At 41.1% G+C, this 19937-nt stretch overlaps 1 protein-coding gene across 1 annotated transcript in view; it reads left to right on the top strand.

Annotated features, from left to right (window-relative positions):
* cacna1c (calcium channel, voltage-dependent, L type, alpha 1C subunit) overlaps nucleotides 1-19937 on the top strand; it is a gene marked incomplete at both ends in the record, with an annotated part of 156889 nt that overhangs the window by 105770 nt on the left and 31182 nt on the right. Inside the window, 7 exons of the mRNA XM_083906641.1 lie at nucleotides 193-345; nucleotides 2829-3028; nucleotides 5236-5339; nucleotides 9386-9473; nucleotides 9612-9696; nucleotides 16644-16734; nucleotides 18556-18582. Coding sequence (XP_083762767.1) covers nucleotides 193-345; nucleotides 2829-3028; nucleotides 5236-5339; nucleotides 9386-9473; nucleotides 9612-9696; nucleotides 16644-16734; nucleotides 18556-18582 — 748 coding nt within the window. The remainder of the gene's footprint in view (nucleotides 1-192; nucleotides 346-2828; nucleotides 3029-5235; nucleotides 5340-9385; nucleotides 9474-9611; nucleotides 9697-16643; nucleotides 16735-18555; nucleotides 18583-19937) is intronic.

The following is a 19937-nucleotide window of genomic DNA, read 5'->3' as shown; positions in this document are numbered from 1 at the left end:
AGTCACTGATCCCACCTAATGTGTTTTTGCACAAACATTTACTAAATTGTATGCCAATAATTGCTCAAGAGTCTTTACAACAGTGCTTACAAGGCAATTAATTGCAACCGCCCTGCCATATAAAGTCGATTTTTTACACTTTGTATATTGTACCTATTGTATGTGTTTTCAGCATGCCTATGTGTTCTCCAGGTTTACAGGTAGTGTTGAACTCCATAATCAAAGCCATGGTTCCCCTGCTCCATATCGCCCTGCTGGTCCTATTCGTCATCATCATCTATGCCATTATCGGCCTGGAGCTCTTCATGGGCAAAATGCACAAGACCTGCCGCCACGAGCAAACAGGTACATACACACTGATGCACAGATGTATACTAGTGTTCAAAAGTTTGGGGTCACCTATACATCTTTTTTGTGTGTTTTCCATTAAAAGTCACACTTTTCATCAAAAGACTTGCAAAATGAATAGAAAATATAGTCAAGACATTGACACGATTAGAAATAATAATAATAAAGAACCAGCAAAACTGTTTTCAGCTGTGCTAACATCATTGCACAAGGGTTTCCATGGGTTTTCTAATCATCCAATAGCCTTCTAACATGATTAGCAAACACAATGTACCATTAGAACACCGGAGAGATGGTTGCTGGAAATGGGCCTCTATACACCTATGTACATATTCCATTAAAAACCAGACGTTTGCAGCTAGAATAGTCGTTAACCACATTAAACTATACATTAAAATGTATAGAGTGCATTTCTGATTCATTTAATGTTATATTCATTGAAAAAAAGTGCATTTCCTTCAAAAATAAGGACATTTCTAAGTGACATACATACTTGTGTACCTCACTACAGCAATCAGATGTTTGTGAAAACATGCAGTAGTACAGTAAGCGTTTGGTATTCACACAGACACATGCTTTCACTCACAGGGGACAGAAGCAGCGGTGAACAGCGTACCACCACACAAGCCTTTTTTTAATCTGAAAAACGTTGTAATCTCACTCACATTCCTACTCTAATACGTCTAAGGTAATAGGTCTGTGTAATTGTGGATTTCAGCGAAAAAACATCAGCCCTCAGCCAATACAGCAGCGAGAGTGCACAGCCTAAACAGTTTGAATGATCCCCGCCATTAATTATTCAAACCGTCATTTATGTTTCTGAGTATGAACAATTTGTGCAATCATTGAAAGAGCAGCCTCCATAAATGATTGAAACAATTTTCATTAGAGGCCCCTAGGTATAAATGGACTGGAGTGTTGTTATGGTGATGTTATAGGTCCCATGAGAGGCATTAGCTGTGTGCTGGGTAAGTGCTGGTGAAATAGTCTCAGTTATCCTATACATCACCCTAGAGAGCTTGTTTTCTAATGTATAATTAGTATGACACTTTTTCCACGCTGATTTCTTTTATATTACTGCACCATTTGATTTGAGTTGAGTTTGTCCCCTTCAACCTTTTCATAGATTCTTTTAGTTAATTACTAAAAGATAACAGATGGTTATTTTGTATTTCTGGCTGTTTGAATTTCAGAAATGTCGGCCTGTTCTGTTCTGCTTCGACAATCTTATAGGTTTTGTAGATACAGTATTAGGTACAAACCCCTCCCCATGCAAACACAAGCAGATAAGTCACGTACAACTCTGGAAAAAAAGCTTTTTCAAGTTTCAAGACCCATGCAATCCACAAGTTCTACTCTGGTACTTTGATATTTCCTTTTCCTCAGGCTCAGTTTGCAACCGTTGCATCCTGTTTTGTTTATACCTGTATTAATAAAACAAATCTACAGTTTTCTACAGCTCTGATTTACACCTCTAGTTTGGCCTTTTCCCAACAACAACTGGCTGAGGCACATGGCTATTATAACACTTGGCACCGCTTACCATTCAGCTCAATTGATGGAAAATGCATAATAGGTCATGAATGACACTGAATTAAAATGAGAAATAATGGCATCAGCATATACAGTATTTCCCTAACTGTCATTAAATCAATATTTTTTGTTTTTGTGTCGCCTTCGTGGCATTCTGGTGCTGCACACAGGCAAGGCAGTGGAACAACAACTTCATAGCGCTAGTAAAGCGAGACAGCTGTATACAATTGGACTATGGCTAAAAACACGGAATGTGACAATGAAAAGTTATAGAAGTGGATCCTGAAACAAACCTAGACATTCAGTAGGACTGCACAACCATATGACATTGAAAATTGCTGCTGTTCCTGCACCGTGCAGCTCCAAGTTTCCTGGATGAGTAAGAGAAAAAAGTTTAATATTTTGTAGTGCTGGGCACGCTAATGTGATGGCGGCGGTTAACGGCGCCAACATTAACACGTTTCCGTGACGACTGACCGGAAAAAGACACGCCTGACCTCATGTTTACGTGACAGATTGTTAAGTCTCTAAAGTAACGCTAAACTTTAAAAACAGAGGCACACATACAAAGTACAGGTATGCTGGTTATTTGTAGCGCTGCTCTTTTCGTTTAATCAACAGACTGCTCTAGTTCGACTGTAGGCGCACTAACGGCGCTAAAGGAGCTAATACAGCTAACGGAGCTAACTGGTAAACGGTGCCTTGACTCCAGTGTCGCAGCACGTAAACATGATGTCACACGCGTCTTTTTCTGGTCAGTCGTCATGGAAACGCGATAATGTGCGTTAACCTAGTGCCCAGCACTAATTTTGCACAATGCAAGGCAAAAACAGGGGGTATTAAAAGTTCCACATTGGAGCTTTAAGAAAAGTTGGGTAAAACAGATACAAACAGGTGCAATAAAACACCATTATCTCGTTCTCAACACTGTTTTCTTTCCGTCTCAGGCACCTTTGCAGAAGAAAAGCCAGCACCGTGTGCACCTGACGGCGCTTACGGTCGACACTGTGCACACAACGGAACAGAGTGCAAAATGGGATGGGAGGGCCCCAACGACGGCATCACCAACTTCGACAACTTTGCCTTTGCGATGTTAACGGTGTTCCAGTGCATAACGATGGAGGGCTGGACGGACGTGCTATACTGGGTGAGCCGGACACCACAATAGTGCGAGGAATGTATTTAAACTGTGGTAGATTCTTAAGAGAGCAACAATGGCATGCGTCCATGTATTAGCTCATATCTTGGACAAATCCATGCAGACAATACACTGTGTAATTGAAGGCAAAAGATTCATTTAAAATGTGTGCAGAGTCCAGGGTCAAGGGTCATGCAACACACGTCACCCTAGGCACATATGAACACACACAGTTCCTGAGTGAGTGGCCAGGAGAACACAGCACTAGATTAGTCTGTGCTTTTAATCAATGTTATCTGAGGTTCAATCAAGCTGTATATGTGACGTCTGGAGAAAGCGCTTGATTTAGACCTTTGCAGTTGAAGTATTTTTATTTTTTTAAGAATGAACAAAAACCATTTATGTTGTGATATTGAAGAAATTATTTTCAGCACTTTATCACGAGAAGACAGATGGAACAGTTAGACGTTGCTTGGCAGATCGTGGTGTTTACAAGAAGGACGTTCAGGATAGGCCATGTGGTAGAGACGTGGACACAGTTAAACATTTAATCACTTTCAAGTGAGTTTTTGTAAACTAAATTGACGTCTCATTTAAAGTTAAGTGTCCATCTTAATAAAACAATCTAATGTCCACTACAAAATAAAACAAAAGATAGTTTTGATTGTATGTCCTCAGCCAGAAAGGTGCGGAAATCTACATTAAACAGTTACATTTGTCTTTTATCTATATGATAGAAGATACATTTAAAATAGTCTTAAGAGCAGAGGAAATGACCTTTGCTTTTGTTGTTTAAAGATCACCAGTAATTTATCAAAATAAAACAATGTTAAGTTCTGACTAGAAGGTAATGATAACATATGAGAAACACAACCTTGGTCGCCCTTTTACCACAGTAAAAAGGAATGAAATAATCATGACATTAGTAAATACCTTAGTCAATAAAAATAAATAGGATTGGTGCAGAAGTTTGCTAAAAGGTATTGATTTTTCTGAGCTTATACCTAATCTTAATAGCTTGAAAATGTAGCTGAATTGAACTGTTGTGTGTGTGTGTGAATGTGAGTTTTATTGCAAATTCAAACTGATGTATGTGCACGTGTGTGTGAGAGTGTGTGTGTTCATGTATACACATGGAGCAGACGGGCCTACTAGCTCTACACCCCTTCTCCTGCTACCCTGTCTACTGCAACCTCTGGTGCACACACACACACTCACACAATACGCTGATTATGAAGCTGCTGCTGCTGCTGAAGCCAGCTCTCCTTTTAACAAATTGGTCCTATTTATCAGATTATAAGTACAAATAATATTGGGGGAAAAAATATTTAGACAACACCAAGGCTTTAAAAACATTTGCTTTGCATGCTTCATTAGTTTTTGGCCATGCATTCCCTTAGATGTCATTGCTCCTGGAAATTTGGATTAATGATATCAAACAGCTGGTGCTCTCTCCTTTTCTTTTTTTTCTGTCTTCCTCTGTCCAGTAGTCTCCATATTAAAAGTAGCAGATATTTAATAACTCATTATTGAAAGTGATTATTTCTGCAGCTGTATGTCATACATTTTCTCTGTTAAATGCCGTTTAATTCACTCTGAAATTCCCGTTATAATTGAATTCTTGTCCACGTCGTTTCCCTCTGACAACGGGACACTGATAATGATCTGTCTCTGTTTGAGCAGTCTATAAGAAAATATGCAGATAAATGATGTCTGAGTAGTAACTGAGTTTTTTTTGCCATGACGCTGCTGTAAAAGAACCAAATTATATGCACAATTCCATCTAATTTTACCTTTAGAAAAAATATTACGTGACTAATACACTCACAAAAGCTCGTGTTTTTGTCGGAAACAAAAGCACATAAAGGTTGTTTATCGTTCTTCACGGTGGATCATCATGCTTTCCAACGAGCAAACAAAAGCATTTATTCACACTGTTAATCGTACAATGCTGCCACTCTTGCACTGCCAGTGCTCTTTTTAACACGCTGTACTCTTTCCTTGTTTTCTTTTCCTCCTTTAACACACCGCCTGTCCTTGACCTCTACTGCCCCCTCCTCTCATTCACTCTATTATTCTCTCTGTCAATCCTCTCAAACTTCCTTTCTGACACCCTGTGTTTTTTGTCCCTTATCTGTCCTCTCGCCACCAAATCTCTCTGTAATCCACTCCTCTCCTTCTCCTCCACTCTTCCCTTCATCTATTCTCTCTCTCAGATGCAGGATGCTATGGGCTATGAGCTGCCGTGGGTCTATTTTGTGTCTCTCGTCATCTTCGGCTCCTTTTTTGTTCTCAATCTCGTTCTGGGGGTGTTGAGCGGGTAAGAGGTTTCACTGTTGTCATGTGTGTGCACGGGAGGATGTGTGTCGTTTGTGATGTGGCTTTTAGTTTGTTTAGTAGAAGAATCACTGAGTTGATTCGATGTAGATCTGGCCTCAGATTTCCATCCATCCTGAAACTGGGTGGGCCATTTTTCATGCTCGATGCAATGACTAAGCACATGTTTCATGCCTTTGATTGGTTGTAGATTTGCTCTATGACAGCTGATAATGCCCTGGGAAATGGAAGATGAACTGACTCTTCGTAATGTTTTAGTTGAATGACTTTGTAGCAAGACTCCTTTAATTATTATGACTTTACACAATATGAGATTTGGGATAAAAATTACAATATTCACAGTATTGTATATAATGTAACTGATATACAGAGTTTTTGACAAAATAGCCTGACTTATCATTGATATGCAAATCAGGCCGATAACCATCAACCTCCCTGCAGAATTTGAGCAATAAAAGAGCCAAAATCCTCCACAATGGAGGAGCATCACACTGATGGTTACTGGACTGAGAGAAATCTCCTGCTCTATCTCTCTATCGCTACTTCCTTTTGCACATTCAAACACTCCGTTGCTTCAAGTCAATACATGCATTCACGTACACATACTGTACCTTCATCACAGTTGTGATGCACTTCCTGTCACCACATGTCTGTGAAGGAAAGGTACATAAACACACACACAATAGGCTACGTGCACAATGGAACTTCTGCCGAAAGTTCATCATACTATTGTACCGAGACGAATTTGTACAAAGGGGTACACAACAATGTAGGGCTGATGTTCTGACTTTTTGATACAATAACGGTCTCTCTTGTATCCGAAATTCACAAATTTTTACAAATAAAATTGACTCTACTACTTAGCACTTCACTGGCGTCTCCGGGAAATCACTACAACAAAAGCAGCCCAGCCACTGTTGCTAGGTGGAAGTTCCATTGTGCACGTAGCCTATTGCTAAAACAGCCTCAAAACAATTAGCAACATCCACATACGTATCATACATGATACATACATGATTTGTTACATTTGGAACCTTATTTTGTCTTTAACCTTCCAAACAGCGTTTGAAGATCAGTATGTGCCTACTATAGAGACAAACCTGGAGTTTAACATGTGTGTGTTTACATTATTTTTAATAAATTCTACTCTGGCATGCGACCAAGGTGCTCTTTTACCCTGCACTGCCAAGTCACGCTGTTTCACTACAAGCACCACCCGGCCTGTAGGGACACACTGGGGTATAAATAATTCACCCTCAGGTCAGCTGTGGTGGTAAAACACTAAAAAAAAACTTATACAACTGGGAAAACACAAGCGGTTCTTTTGAGGACTGTGATGAGTCTGGAGGAAACATGGCATTAAAGATGGAAATGATGGAATGGAAGTGTCATCCGAGTTAAATAACAATAACATTTTTAAAAAATTCAATCATCGATGAGACTAAAATGTAAATTGAACATCTTTTCACCTTGACGTTAGTTTGTTTGGCAGTGATGACTAATCCCCGGAGTCTTGCTGCACAGTCTGTTGAAGTGTCTAACTGAATGCTGTCGTCTCTCCACAGTGGCGTGACTTCAAGTTTTTAACCTTCCCTTTTCACAGAAATACATCTGCTCCACGTCTTCACGGCGTGAATAATAATTAATAATAGTTCATTCATAGCCATCTGTCACGGGCACTGTCTCACATGGACAACGTATAATATAATGTCATTTATCATTCAAATCCTTTGAGTCTTTTCATATTTATGTTAAATACAGTTGCTGCCATGTAGTACGTTAAGTCACAAATACGGTGAATGCACCACACTCACCAAATCCATCGACTGGGAACAGTCACTCCGAATCTAACTCCTTCGCTTGCTCCCTCCATCCCTCTCCTCTCTCCTCATTTCTCTAATCACACCTTCCTCACTCCTTTCTCTCCCCTGCCCTCTCATTCTTGACATCCACCCTCTCTTGTTTCCTCTCCTGGGCCCCACTCGTCCATCTCCTAGGTAAATGACGCAGTAGATTACAGGTGGCCCTGGATCTATTTTGTCACCTTAATCATCATCGGATCCTTCTTTGTGCTAAACTTGGTTCTGGGGGTGTTGAGCGGGTAAGGGCAGGGTCAACGGTGAACTGAGACTAACTTCACTCGCTTACCTTACGACTGTTCTTAGAAAGCTTTGCTCATTGTCTTTGCTCTTATTTCTTCCTCTTTATATTTCTTGTTTTAGGTAGTAGAGTGCAGGCGAGGGCAATAGTATCCGGAAGAGCAGAAGTCGGCAACATGTTCTATTCTTGGCTCCACAGTGCAGCACAGAGTTCTACACAAACTTCCAGCCTCAGAGGATTTACGTGTCCAGTGGATACATGTTATATATGACGGCAATGTGCCGGCTAGAGTCGGCAAATGATGGCTTTTCCAAATGCTAACTGCTGTTAGCTTCCTGTGTCTCATTTGCATTTAAAGATACAGGCACTCAAAATTGAGCGTTCTGAACAGGGCTGTTTTGGCAGGGTGATTGAACTGCTGTGGTGCTTCATCCTTATGTTATTTTGACCAAAGCATGTCACAGACATGTTCATTAGGACACCAGGGAACTAGGTTAACTTGTAGAAATAGGGTATAATGTCTCCTGATTCAGGTACAGCTTTGCGAAAACAAACCCGTGGCACAACCTGACAGCGAACACTGAGATTTATACAACGCATCGATGCTTGAACACAGTGTTTGGGTACGAGCATTTGGAGCTTTACCAACTGAGATACATTACCCACTTGTACATTTCTAGTCATTTTGATTTGTCGTTGACTGTATAGTGAAATTGAGGCATCTGGCTTCGGAGAGCTAACCCTTCAGGGGGACAAATTACTTTCTTGGCAACTTGGAGATCTTTTGAATATTGCCTCCCCTTAATTCAAATACAGAACTGTGACTTCCATGAGAAGCTCAACTCGAGCTCAATTGGGATTCAGAACAAAAATCTGTACACAAATAATATGGAAATTCACATACTATGATGAGATTTAGTGACAACCTGGTTGAGAGGAGTGAGGGGAGTGAGGGGAGTGAGGTGTCTGACCCCTGACTGACCCAAGTCTTGCTCTTCATACCCACGGTGATGTTACAGCAGCCTTGTGGGGAAAATAACAGAGGTCTATCTGGTCCAAACAGCTTGGGGAGGTTTGGCTGTCTTGACTATTTGTCTGACTTCTGACTAATGATGCTGTCAACACACTACACAGCCTGACCTTTTACCAACTGCTTCCTCCATGGTGTGTGCGCGAGTCTCAGAGCGGCATAATAACTAATGACTGAACAGAGAGAGAGAGACGAGCAATAACATAAAGACAGGAGCGTTGACTGTGACTGTATTTGTCTGCATGTGGTGTCATATGTAAATGGGAGGAATGAAGACAGGCTGGCCTGAAGGAGACGGAGTGTTGGGCGAGAAAAGGTTCCAGAGAAAAAGGGGGAGTGGTCAGACCTGTGTTTCTCTGGGTGGTGGTGACCAAACAATGAGATAGTAGACAAAAAGTAAGGAGTTTAGTAACGCAGAATGGCAGGTGTAAGCTGAGGTGGCACAGCTGGTGACGGGAGCCCTCTTTGTCCTTCCCTCTGGGGTTGAAATAGGGAGGTGAGGTGAGTTAGAGCCAGAAATCAGTGAGGGAATTTCATCTCCCAGCAGGCCTGAGTGTACCTGGGAACAGTTTTACAGCCAGGTTTCTGGAGCTCAAACTATCGATCTCTGTTCTGCTTAAAATAGATGATTTTTAAACAGTTCCGATTTTATGAGATGCGAATAAAGCTCCTGGATTCTTTCGATCTCTGTCTGCAAACTAACATCTTGGCAGTGTTTTTTTCTCTTTTTCCTCTCTATAGCAGGATTTCTGTCCTTCCCCTTTCTGATGTATAATAATCTCTTTTTTACCGCGCTCTTCTCACATGATATAAGATTTTCAGATTCTTTTTCTCCTTCCTCCCTCTGTTTTTCTTCCCTCACTTTCCTTCCCCTCTATCTCCCTCTTTCCTACTCCCAGAGAGTTTTCCAAGGAGAGGGAGAAGGCCAAGGCACGTGGTGACTTCCAGAAGCTCCGAGAAAAACAGCAGCTGGAGGAAGACCTCAAGGTAGGCTTCACTGAACATTTTTTATATATATACTGGAGGAAGGCCAATGCAATATGGAGGTCAAACTGAATTTCCAACACCAACAGTAACAGGAAAGTATATCCATTTTTGTCTTTGTTCTTGTGTGTGTGATTACAGGGCTATTTAGACTGGATCACTCAGGCTGAAGACATTGACCCAGAGAATGAGGAGGAGGGCTTGGACGATGACAAACCCAGAAACCGTGAGTCTTGTGTGTGTGCGTGTGCGCGTGTGCGCGTGTGTCAGTGAAAATTACATTGAGGTGTGAATCCAATTTGGAGTGGACGTCACTGTTCAGTCCCTGCTGTTGCAGGCGAAATGTGGAGGCAGCAAAACAGCAGAGGGAAAAGAAGAGGGAAAATGGGAGATCACTGGAAATAAAGGGGGGGAAAGTCTTCCTTTTGTTGTTAAGTGTCAGAATAGGAATGCAATAGGTTTATCTGTAGCGTCAAAAGCATGTCACTTACTGTGAGATACTATAAAGTCTATAAAATGTTTGGTAATATATATAAGTAGCATACTAGCCCTTGATCAGTAATAGTATTAGCACCTTATTCTACCTCTATTATGACATGAATTAAGATTTTTACATACTCATAAAGGACTAGTATGCTACTTATATGCATGTTAGTAATGTGTTCCCTAATCTAAAGCATTACCAAATTTGTAATCCCAGGGTTAAGAACTGAAAGATAATTTACTAATCAGACCAATACATACAGAAAGGTATCATCAAGATTATTTATTCTTATTTAAAATCCATCTATTTGCCTCTGATGACATCTGTTTCTTACTTTTTCTCTGTTTAAGCTGTAATCTCATTGAGTAGTTCTTTTCCACAGACAGGTCAGGTATCTGTTGTTAAATAGATTTTTTCCCCCTCACAGTAGGTGAGGGAGGGATGTTCAGCTGCTCTTACTGGATGAGTGCTTCTTTGATTTCTGTAGCCTCCCGAACCCCTTGCTGATTCGTGACGTCTTTGTTGTCTCACAGAGTCACCTCAGTCTCCTTGGATCAGGGGGGGGGAGTATTAAACAGGGACTCCTCCTGCTTGTACGGTTCATTCTTGTGCTTATCTTCCGAACTCCCCTCCCGCTTCAACTTGTCCTTCTGGTGACGGCTAGTGATTTGTGGTCGAGGAGGGCGATTGTCCTTCCTCTCAGCCTTGAGTTTTGTGGTCAGCTCGGGCTTGAGAAGTCCGTGGGAGCTGTAAATTTGTAGCTACAGGAAATAACCTGGATTACCCTCATCCCCACTGAATGATACAAGTCTCTGCTTTTTTTTGTACGTACTGTAGGCCACATGCTTCACTGCTCACCACCATAAGTACATCCTTAACCTGCAGAAAAAGGCTGCAGTAACTCTCTTGGTGTGCGGAATTGGCACAATTGTGGGTCTTGCAAACGTGCAGCATAATATGAGCTTTTTGCATCTACCATTCAAAAGTTTGTGCCACCTAGATATTTTTTTTGTGTTTTCCATTAAAACTCACCCTTTTATTCATCAAGCAAAAACAGCAAAACTGTTTTCAGCTGTGCTAACATAATTGCACAAGGGTTTTCAAGGGTTTTCAAGGGTTTTCTAATCATCCAATAGCCTTCTAACGCCATCAGCAAACACAATGTACCATTAGAACACTGGAGAGATGGTTGCTGAAAATGGGCCTCTATACACCTATGTGCATATTCCACTAAAAACGAGACGTTTGCACCTAGAATAGTCGTTTACCACATTGACAATGTATAGAGTGTATTTCTGATTAATTTAATGTTATATTTATTGTAAAAAAGTGCGTGTGTGGGTTTCTCCTGCTGATGCAGGGTTTTTTCGATGACACACATTTTCTCCAGAAACCCGTGTTTGTAACAGTAAGACAGGCCAAGATGTTGTTTACTCCACTTTTGCCTTGAGGATGAATTTACATGTGTTTGTGTGCAGATTCTTGTGTGGTCAGGAGTTTCTTTATAACGGTGCAAATGTGCGATAGGGCAGGTTGGATTGGATTGTGTGTGTGTGTTCTTTAATACAGTTTTTTTTCCTGTTGTGAGGATAATAAGTGACTTACTGACTGACAGCCTGAGAGGATGTTAATATCATCGGCGAGCTCTGGCGGAGAATCCTCCTGAGCTTTAAAACCTATTTAGATATTAGTGGAATGTGTCAGACTGCAGCTAACAGCCTCTAGACACCCTAACACACACACACACACACACATGCAAATTCTTGCATATACACATACTACTTTGGTATACACCCGTAGGAATGTGCGGCGTTGTTTTCTGACAGAAATGCGCAGACTTAAATCATCACCCTGTGTCTCAGAAATACCTGCAGGGAGAGGGTATGATGAAAATAAACAGAGGGACAGTGAGGACAACAGGCAGGGTTGTGTGTGTGTGTGTCTGTTCTATTTCTGAGCGTGTGCACTGTTCAATGTGTACAGTCTGTCCTGTGAACTGCTTCACAGTGGCTTTGGAGCTCTGGCATGCTCGCAGTGATGGTGAATGAATGACTAATGTGTGCAGAAGCAGAGCCTGCGTTCTCCACATCATCATCCACACAGACAACACTGCGATGACTCCTCAGGAAAGAAACGAAAAAAACGATGATTTAATCTTTCAGCGATTTTCAACATGGTCAAATAAGCAATGACCCAATTTACTTGTGAAATCGGGCACAACGCCCTTGTGGCTTATCCGTAGCAAATCGACTTATTTTCACCTGTTACCATTGTGCTCCTTTGGGCCAATCAGTTTTATGAAAAACCACCTCATTAGTGCCTTAGATTCTGGCTTATCAGCCATCAAATATGTACAGTATGTCGCCTCCTATTTGGGCCAATTTGGAAAATGTCAAATCACAATATTGAGCTTTGCTAATTCTTCTTATATTAGCATACTAACTATACATGTATGTATGTACATATATATGTATATTTACAGCTACAGCAAGACACAGTAGAAGTGTCTAAGTCCAAGAGAAACATCCAGTATTCATATAGTTCAATTTGCCATTGATGTAACTTTTATAGGTTTTAAAGTATCTGTCAGCTGCATGACTCGGTCCATTACTTGTACTAAACGGTCCAACTTAACAGCCATTAGATATAGATAATCTGACAAAATTATTGATATTAATGAGTCAAGGTTATCCAATTTGGAAAGTTCAGTCATCCATTTGTTTGTAAAAGTGGGATATCTTTCCGTCGCTCTTCCTTCCTCCCTCCCTTCTCGATGGACAGATCCTCCTCTGGGAAGATGAATGAGGGCAGTTTGTCCCCGCTGCCCAGGACATTTTACAACACTCACACACACACATGCGTGCCCTTAGAAGGAGGACATTTACAGAGTTGAGGAAGATACTGTATGTGAGAGGCAGAAGACGGCTACAGAGACAGATAGATCAAGTAAATAATAAGTTGTGTGTGTGTGTTTGTGGGGACGAGGCTCACGATTGATCATACAGTCATAGTGAAGAAGAGAAGATAAACGGGGACATTATATTGATGTATGATGTGATTAGTGGTGTTGTATGAAGACAAATGTTTGCAGGCTTGTGTGAGTGTTTTTTTTTGAGGGTAACAGAGAATAGTGGATGTCAATCCTTGTGTTTTTAGTAACAGCCTGCGTGTGTACGCATGTGTGTGTGTGTACGCATGTGGCTTCATTATTTATGAGGTAACACCTCGTGACTAAGACTTACACACTTGCGTGCACTTGCACTCTTAAATGTGACGATATGTGTTGTGAGCTGAGTGCTTGTTATTTATTTATTTATGAACAGTATATGTATCATATGAATTGTTTTCCCGCCCCCAAAGACTTGAATGTGTATCTTGTCAAAAGGGCAAAATCACTCTCCCCTTGCTCCCCCCCTACCCGAGAACGCGCAAAATTTAGGGTTAGGGCAAAAATTTAGGGTTAGGGGAGGTATTGGGACAGGGCCATTGTGTTACCGGACTTATTTATGGGTTTATGTATGAAAGACAATGCTTGTGCTTTTTCTCCCCCTCTCTGTCTTCTCTTCTGACTCAAATGGCAAAGTCTAGGAATGAAATAGAGATTTAAGGGCTAAATTGTTGGAAGAGAGGGAAAAAAAATTGTCTTCTCCAGTAATGATACTCATACATTTTCAAGCCGCAGTTCCAGCTGGAGAAAATAAATGAGCTGTGACTGTCAAGAGGGAATGTACTTGTTTTTTTTTTCTTCCGCAGGAGCAATTGTGTGCCTCTGCAACAGGTTGCTGCAGTGACGCAAATCTGCATTTGTGCTGTCTATTGAGTGCTTATTTGTGCATATCCATGTGTGTGTGTGTGTCCCCAGGTAAGAGCCGTCGTTTTCAGTCTCTACGTGGAGCTATGAAGAAAAACGCAGCTTTCCTTCGTAAGGCGTGTGCGTCTGTCTGCATGGTCCAACCCTCGTTTAATGAGTTACTGGAACTCCGACTGTAGACATTTAAGAAAACTGCAACCTCTTCCCGTCTCTCTCTACACCTCAGTATATAAGTGCACAGTGGCTGCCTCTCAATACTGTTATTTTTTGTTGTCTCCGTCTCTTTTTTTGTAATATCAAGATTGGAGACATAGATTTTACCCTCCAAATTACTATTTCGGCTTTAAACTCGCATTTATAATGTATTTATTTCATGGCTCCCAGCAGCTATTTTGAGATGAAGCCACTTTTCTCCTTCGTAGGTCTTTAGGAAAGGAAAGTGTTCGCCTCTGCCTGACTTCTCTGAATCAACAACAAGAGGACAGTGTTAGCACAAAAAAAACTAGTGGCAACATTTTATTTGTATTATTTGTGATGATGCGGTCCTTTTCTTGTTGTTTCAGCTTCCTTTCCCTAAACCCCTCCCTGCATTGTAGGTAGCCAATGACTTAATAGCTTCTAATCTGGAAATATTGCGACTTTCTTAACGCATTTAAAAATGTTTTTGATTGTGGTGATTCTGGACTCAACAGTTCAATTGTTGCAATTGTCTGTGAAGGTTCTCGGTCATCCAGGTCATTGTCATCTTCTCTAGTTGGATGTAAGCGACTAGACTTGCTTGAGTTAAGTTTAAAGTCATTTCACGTCTCAAAGAGGAACTGAAGAAGCCTCTTGGAGATGTCCAGTCTCCTACTGGTAACTCAACAAGAAGCTGGTAGTACTGTGGTCACGCTATAAACAAGCAAAAAGCTTGACGATAACAAGCTTTTTGGTGGTAATTTCAACTCAGACTTGTTTGAGTTAATGTTGTGTTCTAATCTCTTGAATAGAAAGACAAGGATTGTGTAGACAGAACCAAAACAGATCTCCATTATCTTCTAACACGATGGATGTTGCTTCTGTTGTTTTACACACTCACGCTGATGCCAGTATTGGTAAAAATGAACAAATCCCCCTTTCTCTTGCAAAAGTCTGACCTTTACCTATTATTCCCGACCCTCCTTTCCCGTCCTCTCCTCTCCCTATATCACGTTCTGTGTTACTTTCCCTTGGTTAATCTTCTCGTCGCCAATGTCGCTGGTCTTTGGGGTTTTACGCTAACAATAGGTATTAAACTAGTTCAGAGCTCCATTGAGGAGGAGGTACCGGGATGGTTTTATATTAGAAAGGCTTTAGCCTCAGGAGAGACCAGAGGGGCTGCGAGTGCTTTTAAGTGAGTGAGGAGCATTATAGCAGCAGTTGGTACATGTCAATGTAAGTGAACACAGTTGAGACGCCGCCCCACCAAGAGCCAATTAAGCATATTCAAAAGACGAGGAAGCTTGAAACATGAAAAACAAACCATTTCTTGCCTTATAACAGGATGATTCTGCGGTCGAAATCTTATTTTATCACAGGAGATGTTGAGACTGGTGTGCACTTTCTGATGCTGGTACGGAGCAGGTGTAACAACAAATGTTTGAGGTGACATTGAGGAGAAAGCAGCTCAATCCCACAGGCAGACAAAGACTGACAGAAGTAATAAAAGGCGATGTATCACTTCATATCAGTCTCTCTCCACTTTCACAGCCTCGTCCTACCTGTCCCTTCATACGTACTGTATCTCCCTGGGTATGGCCATCTCTCTATTCCCCTGTTCCTACTTCTCTCTTTTGCTTTAATCCCTAACTGACACTTAATATTACTCCTGTCATTCCGCTACAACAGTCTCTGCCTCCATCTTCTCGATATTCACTCTTATATTGTAACGCATCATTACACTTGACACATTTGTCATGTCCTTGTGGCTTTATAAACTAAGTTATACTTTTTTTTTTTTACACATTTACCCGTCTACAAAAAAACCTTTGGAGCAAGTACACTCTTAGAAATAAGGGTTCCAAAAGGGTCCTTCTACAAGGGCTGAGGTTCTACCTGGAACCAATACTTTTTCAAGGATTCTTGGTAACACTAATGGTTCCAGTAAGAGTCATTTTGATCCAGAGAAACTATTTAAAATAAAGGGTTTTAAAAGGGTTCTAGGTGGAACCCTCCAAAAGGGTTCCAGGGGGAACCTTTATAAAAAAGGTTCTACCTGGAGCCAAAAGGGTTCTCCTATAAGCCGAAGAACCTTATATGGTTCTGCTTAGCACTTTTATTTCTAAGAGTGTAGGAGTAACTGGTCAAATGTTTGTGTTGACATGAGAGCTCCTTCTATGTTCTTACCCTGGTTGTGGTTAGCTTCAGCATCACTCTAATCCATCTTTTTTTTTTTTTTTTTTTTTAAATCTCCATGGACTACAAAATCACAAAAGGCTTGTGTTGAGATTTAATTCACGGAGCGTTTAAATATCCCTCAGCTTAGAAGTTGGAATCCATCCTAAGAGCTGGTGCAGAGGTTGCATCCCAGGCTCCCTAACCAGTAAATATTGCAAGTGTGGCAGCTTAATGTGGAATTAGTTTAAGCATGCGGTGCAAAATTTGGGAGGAAATTTGTGTGTGAGTGTGTGAGAGAGAATGGGCTTGACAGTGCTGAATTGAGATTACCTTCATGCCAAAACTAGGAAAGCAGCTCTTGTGTATGTTCCTATGGAAGGCTTGGAGGAACCTTGTAAGTCTGGGTGTAGCAGCATCTCATCATAAAAATAACAGTGAAAGGAAGATGTAATCAAGGATGTGGCTCATTCTTCTTCTTCTTCTTTTTGTCTTTCCACGACTGTCATCTCTTTCTGCCTCTCAGTGAGCATGCCGGCGAGCGAGAACGAATCAGTCAACACAGACAATGTCCCCGGGGGAGACGTGGAGGGTGAGACCTGCTGTACTCGGCTCGCGTAAGTACTCTTTACTCGACTCGTAAGCAGTCTTTCTCGCCTCTTCTCCTCCCTCTCTTTTTCAGCGCTCTCCGTCACCTTTTTGTCGCTTCCAGAGATGAACTCGTATTAGCTCTTCAGTATGAGCACTTACACGAGTGGCTCACTAATGTCACTTAATCAGACCTCTGTCTCATTAACCTCACGGACTTTAATTCACTAACGGTTAGAGACGAGTTGAAAACAATAACTGCGGGATGTCATCATGCCGTTAATGAGTCAATTTTGATTGGTGAGAACTTGAATGAATCCGAGGAGATGAACTCACGGGCAATTTAAACGAAAGAGAACGACAGAAGAAGTGCCTCTTGAATAGAAAAGCAGGAAGCCTACATTGAATAATAACCCATATCTCTTCTCTCCCTCTGTTTCTGCTCTCTCTATGTCATGTGTTTGCCAATGAAATGCTTTTCTCCTCCAAGAACAGCTCACTCACTCACTCACTCTTTTACATCGTGCATGTGTTGCTGTCTTTCTTTCTTAGACACAGGGCCAAGTGGGAGCCGTGACCCCAGTGGGCCCCCACATCAGCACACACACAAGCAAACACCTACATATAAATCTATTCATCACTTTAAACGCTCAAGAATAGAAGTGAATAAAACAGAGAGAGCGAGAGAGAATGAAAGGATGATACAGGCAATTTAGAGGTGAGATCATACTGAATAAAAAAAAAAATCCAGTGGAACATGAAGGCCAGCAGGCACACGTAGATGACACACACTGTTGTTTATCCGTACGCTCACCGTCCATCTGTTACCTTGTCTTTTGTTATGTTGTTTGTTTGTCCACTGTCAGACCGAAACAAGTAAAAAAAAAAAATCCTACGCCTGACTATCCAGGAACCTGTGAATCTAGAGATGGCGACAGTTTAGCTGGGAGCAGTTGTGTTCCAGCTATTGTGGAGATAAGACTTTGAGACGTCCAGTGTTTTGTCAGTTCTTTTTTACATCACTATGGAGACAGAACCTCAGGGTCAGAGCTACTTCGGCAGGCGTCGCTCTTATAATCGAGACGGACACGTGGAGAGAGAAAGACATGTGTACTGTCAGCCTCCATATCCAGCCAGTCAGTCATTTTATCCTTTAATTCAGTCAGTCAATTACTCGGTCTGTCCGGTCAGCTGGTCGGTCCATTCGTCAGCTTTTTTCAGCAAAAAACAGTGAGAATGTAATATCTGTAGTCAGGGATTTAAATGAGTGTCAAATAATGTGAGATGAACACAACAAATTTCCTCTTCTCTTCTCTAAAATGTCTTCCATAATTTCTTGTCCTGAGTTCTTTATGTTTCCCTCTTTTTGCTGCTGTTACAGTGGCGAACAATCAACAGACGCTGTTTTTCTCACTCCAGCATTATTTCTTTTGACTGGATGCCACTGTGGTTTGTTCAAAAGAACAGTGCATGTCCCTAATGATATACATTTGGTTCTATCGGCACCCAGAAATCACTGTCACAGCTGGGCGTCTCGATATACAGACAAAACTGTTTTCTGACAAACATGTTCTTTGATCATCTTACAGTCGTACGGTGACGACCGACAACAATCTCAGAGTCTAAAATAACAAATGTTTACTGTGTGACACATGCTGATTATATCTGAGAAGGCACACAGCTAAAGCTGATCAAGGAACATATTTTGTTAAGGCAATTGCGATAACGAGGGAAGCAATTCCCCCTTATCCCACTCAAATTACCCCCCTTTCATGTTGTGTACCTGTCTATATGTGTGTTGTGTGTTGTGTGTTGTGTGTATAATCCATTTTGTTCTCTGTGTGTTCCAGAAATAGGATCTCCAAATCCAAGTTCAGGTTAGTAGATGTTGTTTACCATTGTCCTTAAACTCACCCTTCTCTCACATCGTCTTGACAGATGTGGCATTTGTGTGGTCACTAGACGTGTGTGTATCTGTGTGTGTGTGTTTGTGTGGAGAAGACGCAGACAGAGCCTTGACGTATTGATGTATCGCTTTCTTATTCTTACTTAACATTTCGTCAGATGATTAGTGCCACTATTGTGTCAAAATGAGGAAAGATGAAATGAGATCTGGGGGTAGCTAAATTTAGCTGTAAGAAGGTCAACGTGGAAACTAAAGTCTAAATAAAACATAATCTGACGATCAAGTTCAGAGGTGCTTCAAGTGCAGAGTATAATAACGTTTTTAACACTGGGCAGAGCCAGGCGAGCAGCTCCACATCAATAACTGACAGATAAGAGTTGTCTTATCGTCTAACTCTCAGCAAGAAAAATCACCATACTATACCCTATTTCTACAAGTTAACCTAGCCAAAACAGCCCTGTTCACAACGCTGCAGAGGAAAAGAATTAAAACCCTTATCAGTTACTTATAGAATACAAGATTAATGGAAATTATTTAGTTAAATTCATTTACTTTTTTATTATTTTGCTTTATTTTCCTTACAAAAATGAGAATGTGACCTAGTTTATCCCATCCACTCCCTTTACACACTGGCGGTATACGCAAACAAAGTTAATAAGAAAGAAGAATAAAAGAAGAATGAAAAAAAGCCATCAACATTTCTGTGATATATAAAATGTATCCACTCGACAAGTAAATGCTCTGAAGCTGGAAGTTTGTGTAGAACTCTGTGCTGCACTGTGCAGCCAAGAATAGAACACTTTGCGGACTTCCCCTCTTCCGGATACTATTGCCCTCACCTGCACTCTCACATTTTTTAGGGACAAAGTAGAGCTCCGCGAGACAACAATTCCAGGAATGTCTCTTTGTGACGTCACATTGCGTGTGGATGTCAACATCGCATGTTTTATCTCCTGTACTTAGACTGAGGCAGACCACAAAAACATGAATGAGTCATCTTTTTTCCGACTCATAGGACCTCCAGAGTCCCAGATATACGTATTAAAATTATTAAATTGTTGATTTTCCATAATATGTCCCCTTTAAAGACATCTGTACATTAGTATTACTCAGGTTGTTCCAACTGGCGCGTTGCATTTCACCGTCAGAAGGCATGTCTGCTGGTTTTGTGTTGTGAGTTGCGTCTCGTGTAACGTTCAGTGTGTGCATCACGGCACAAGCACAGCAGCTCTCACACATTCTGATAAAAAAAATAAAATAAAGCTGGTGAAACATGAATATTGCACAGGCAAAGGGAGGAGACAATGAGCCTGGTTGGTAGATTAC

The sequence above is a fragment of the Microchirus variegatus genome (assembly GCF_963457635.1).
Source record: "Microchirus variegatus genome assembly, chromosome: 20".
Classification (NCBI taxonomy): domain Eukaryota; kingdom Metazoa; phylum Chordata; class Actinopteri; order Pleuronectiformes; family Soleidae; genus Microchirus; species Microchirus variegatus.
The sequence above is the reverse complement of the archived record's forward strand: the minus strand, read 5'-3'. Positions and strand labels throughout refer to the sequence as shown.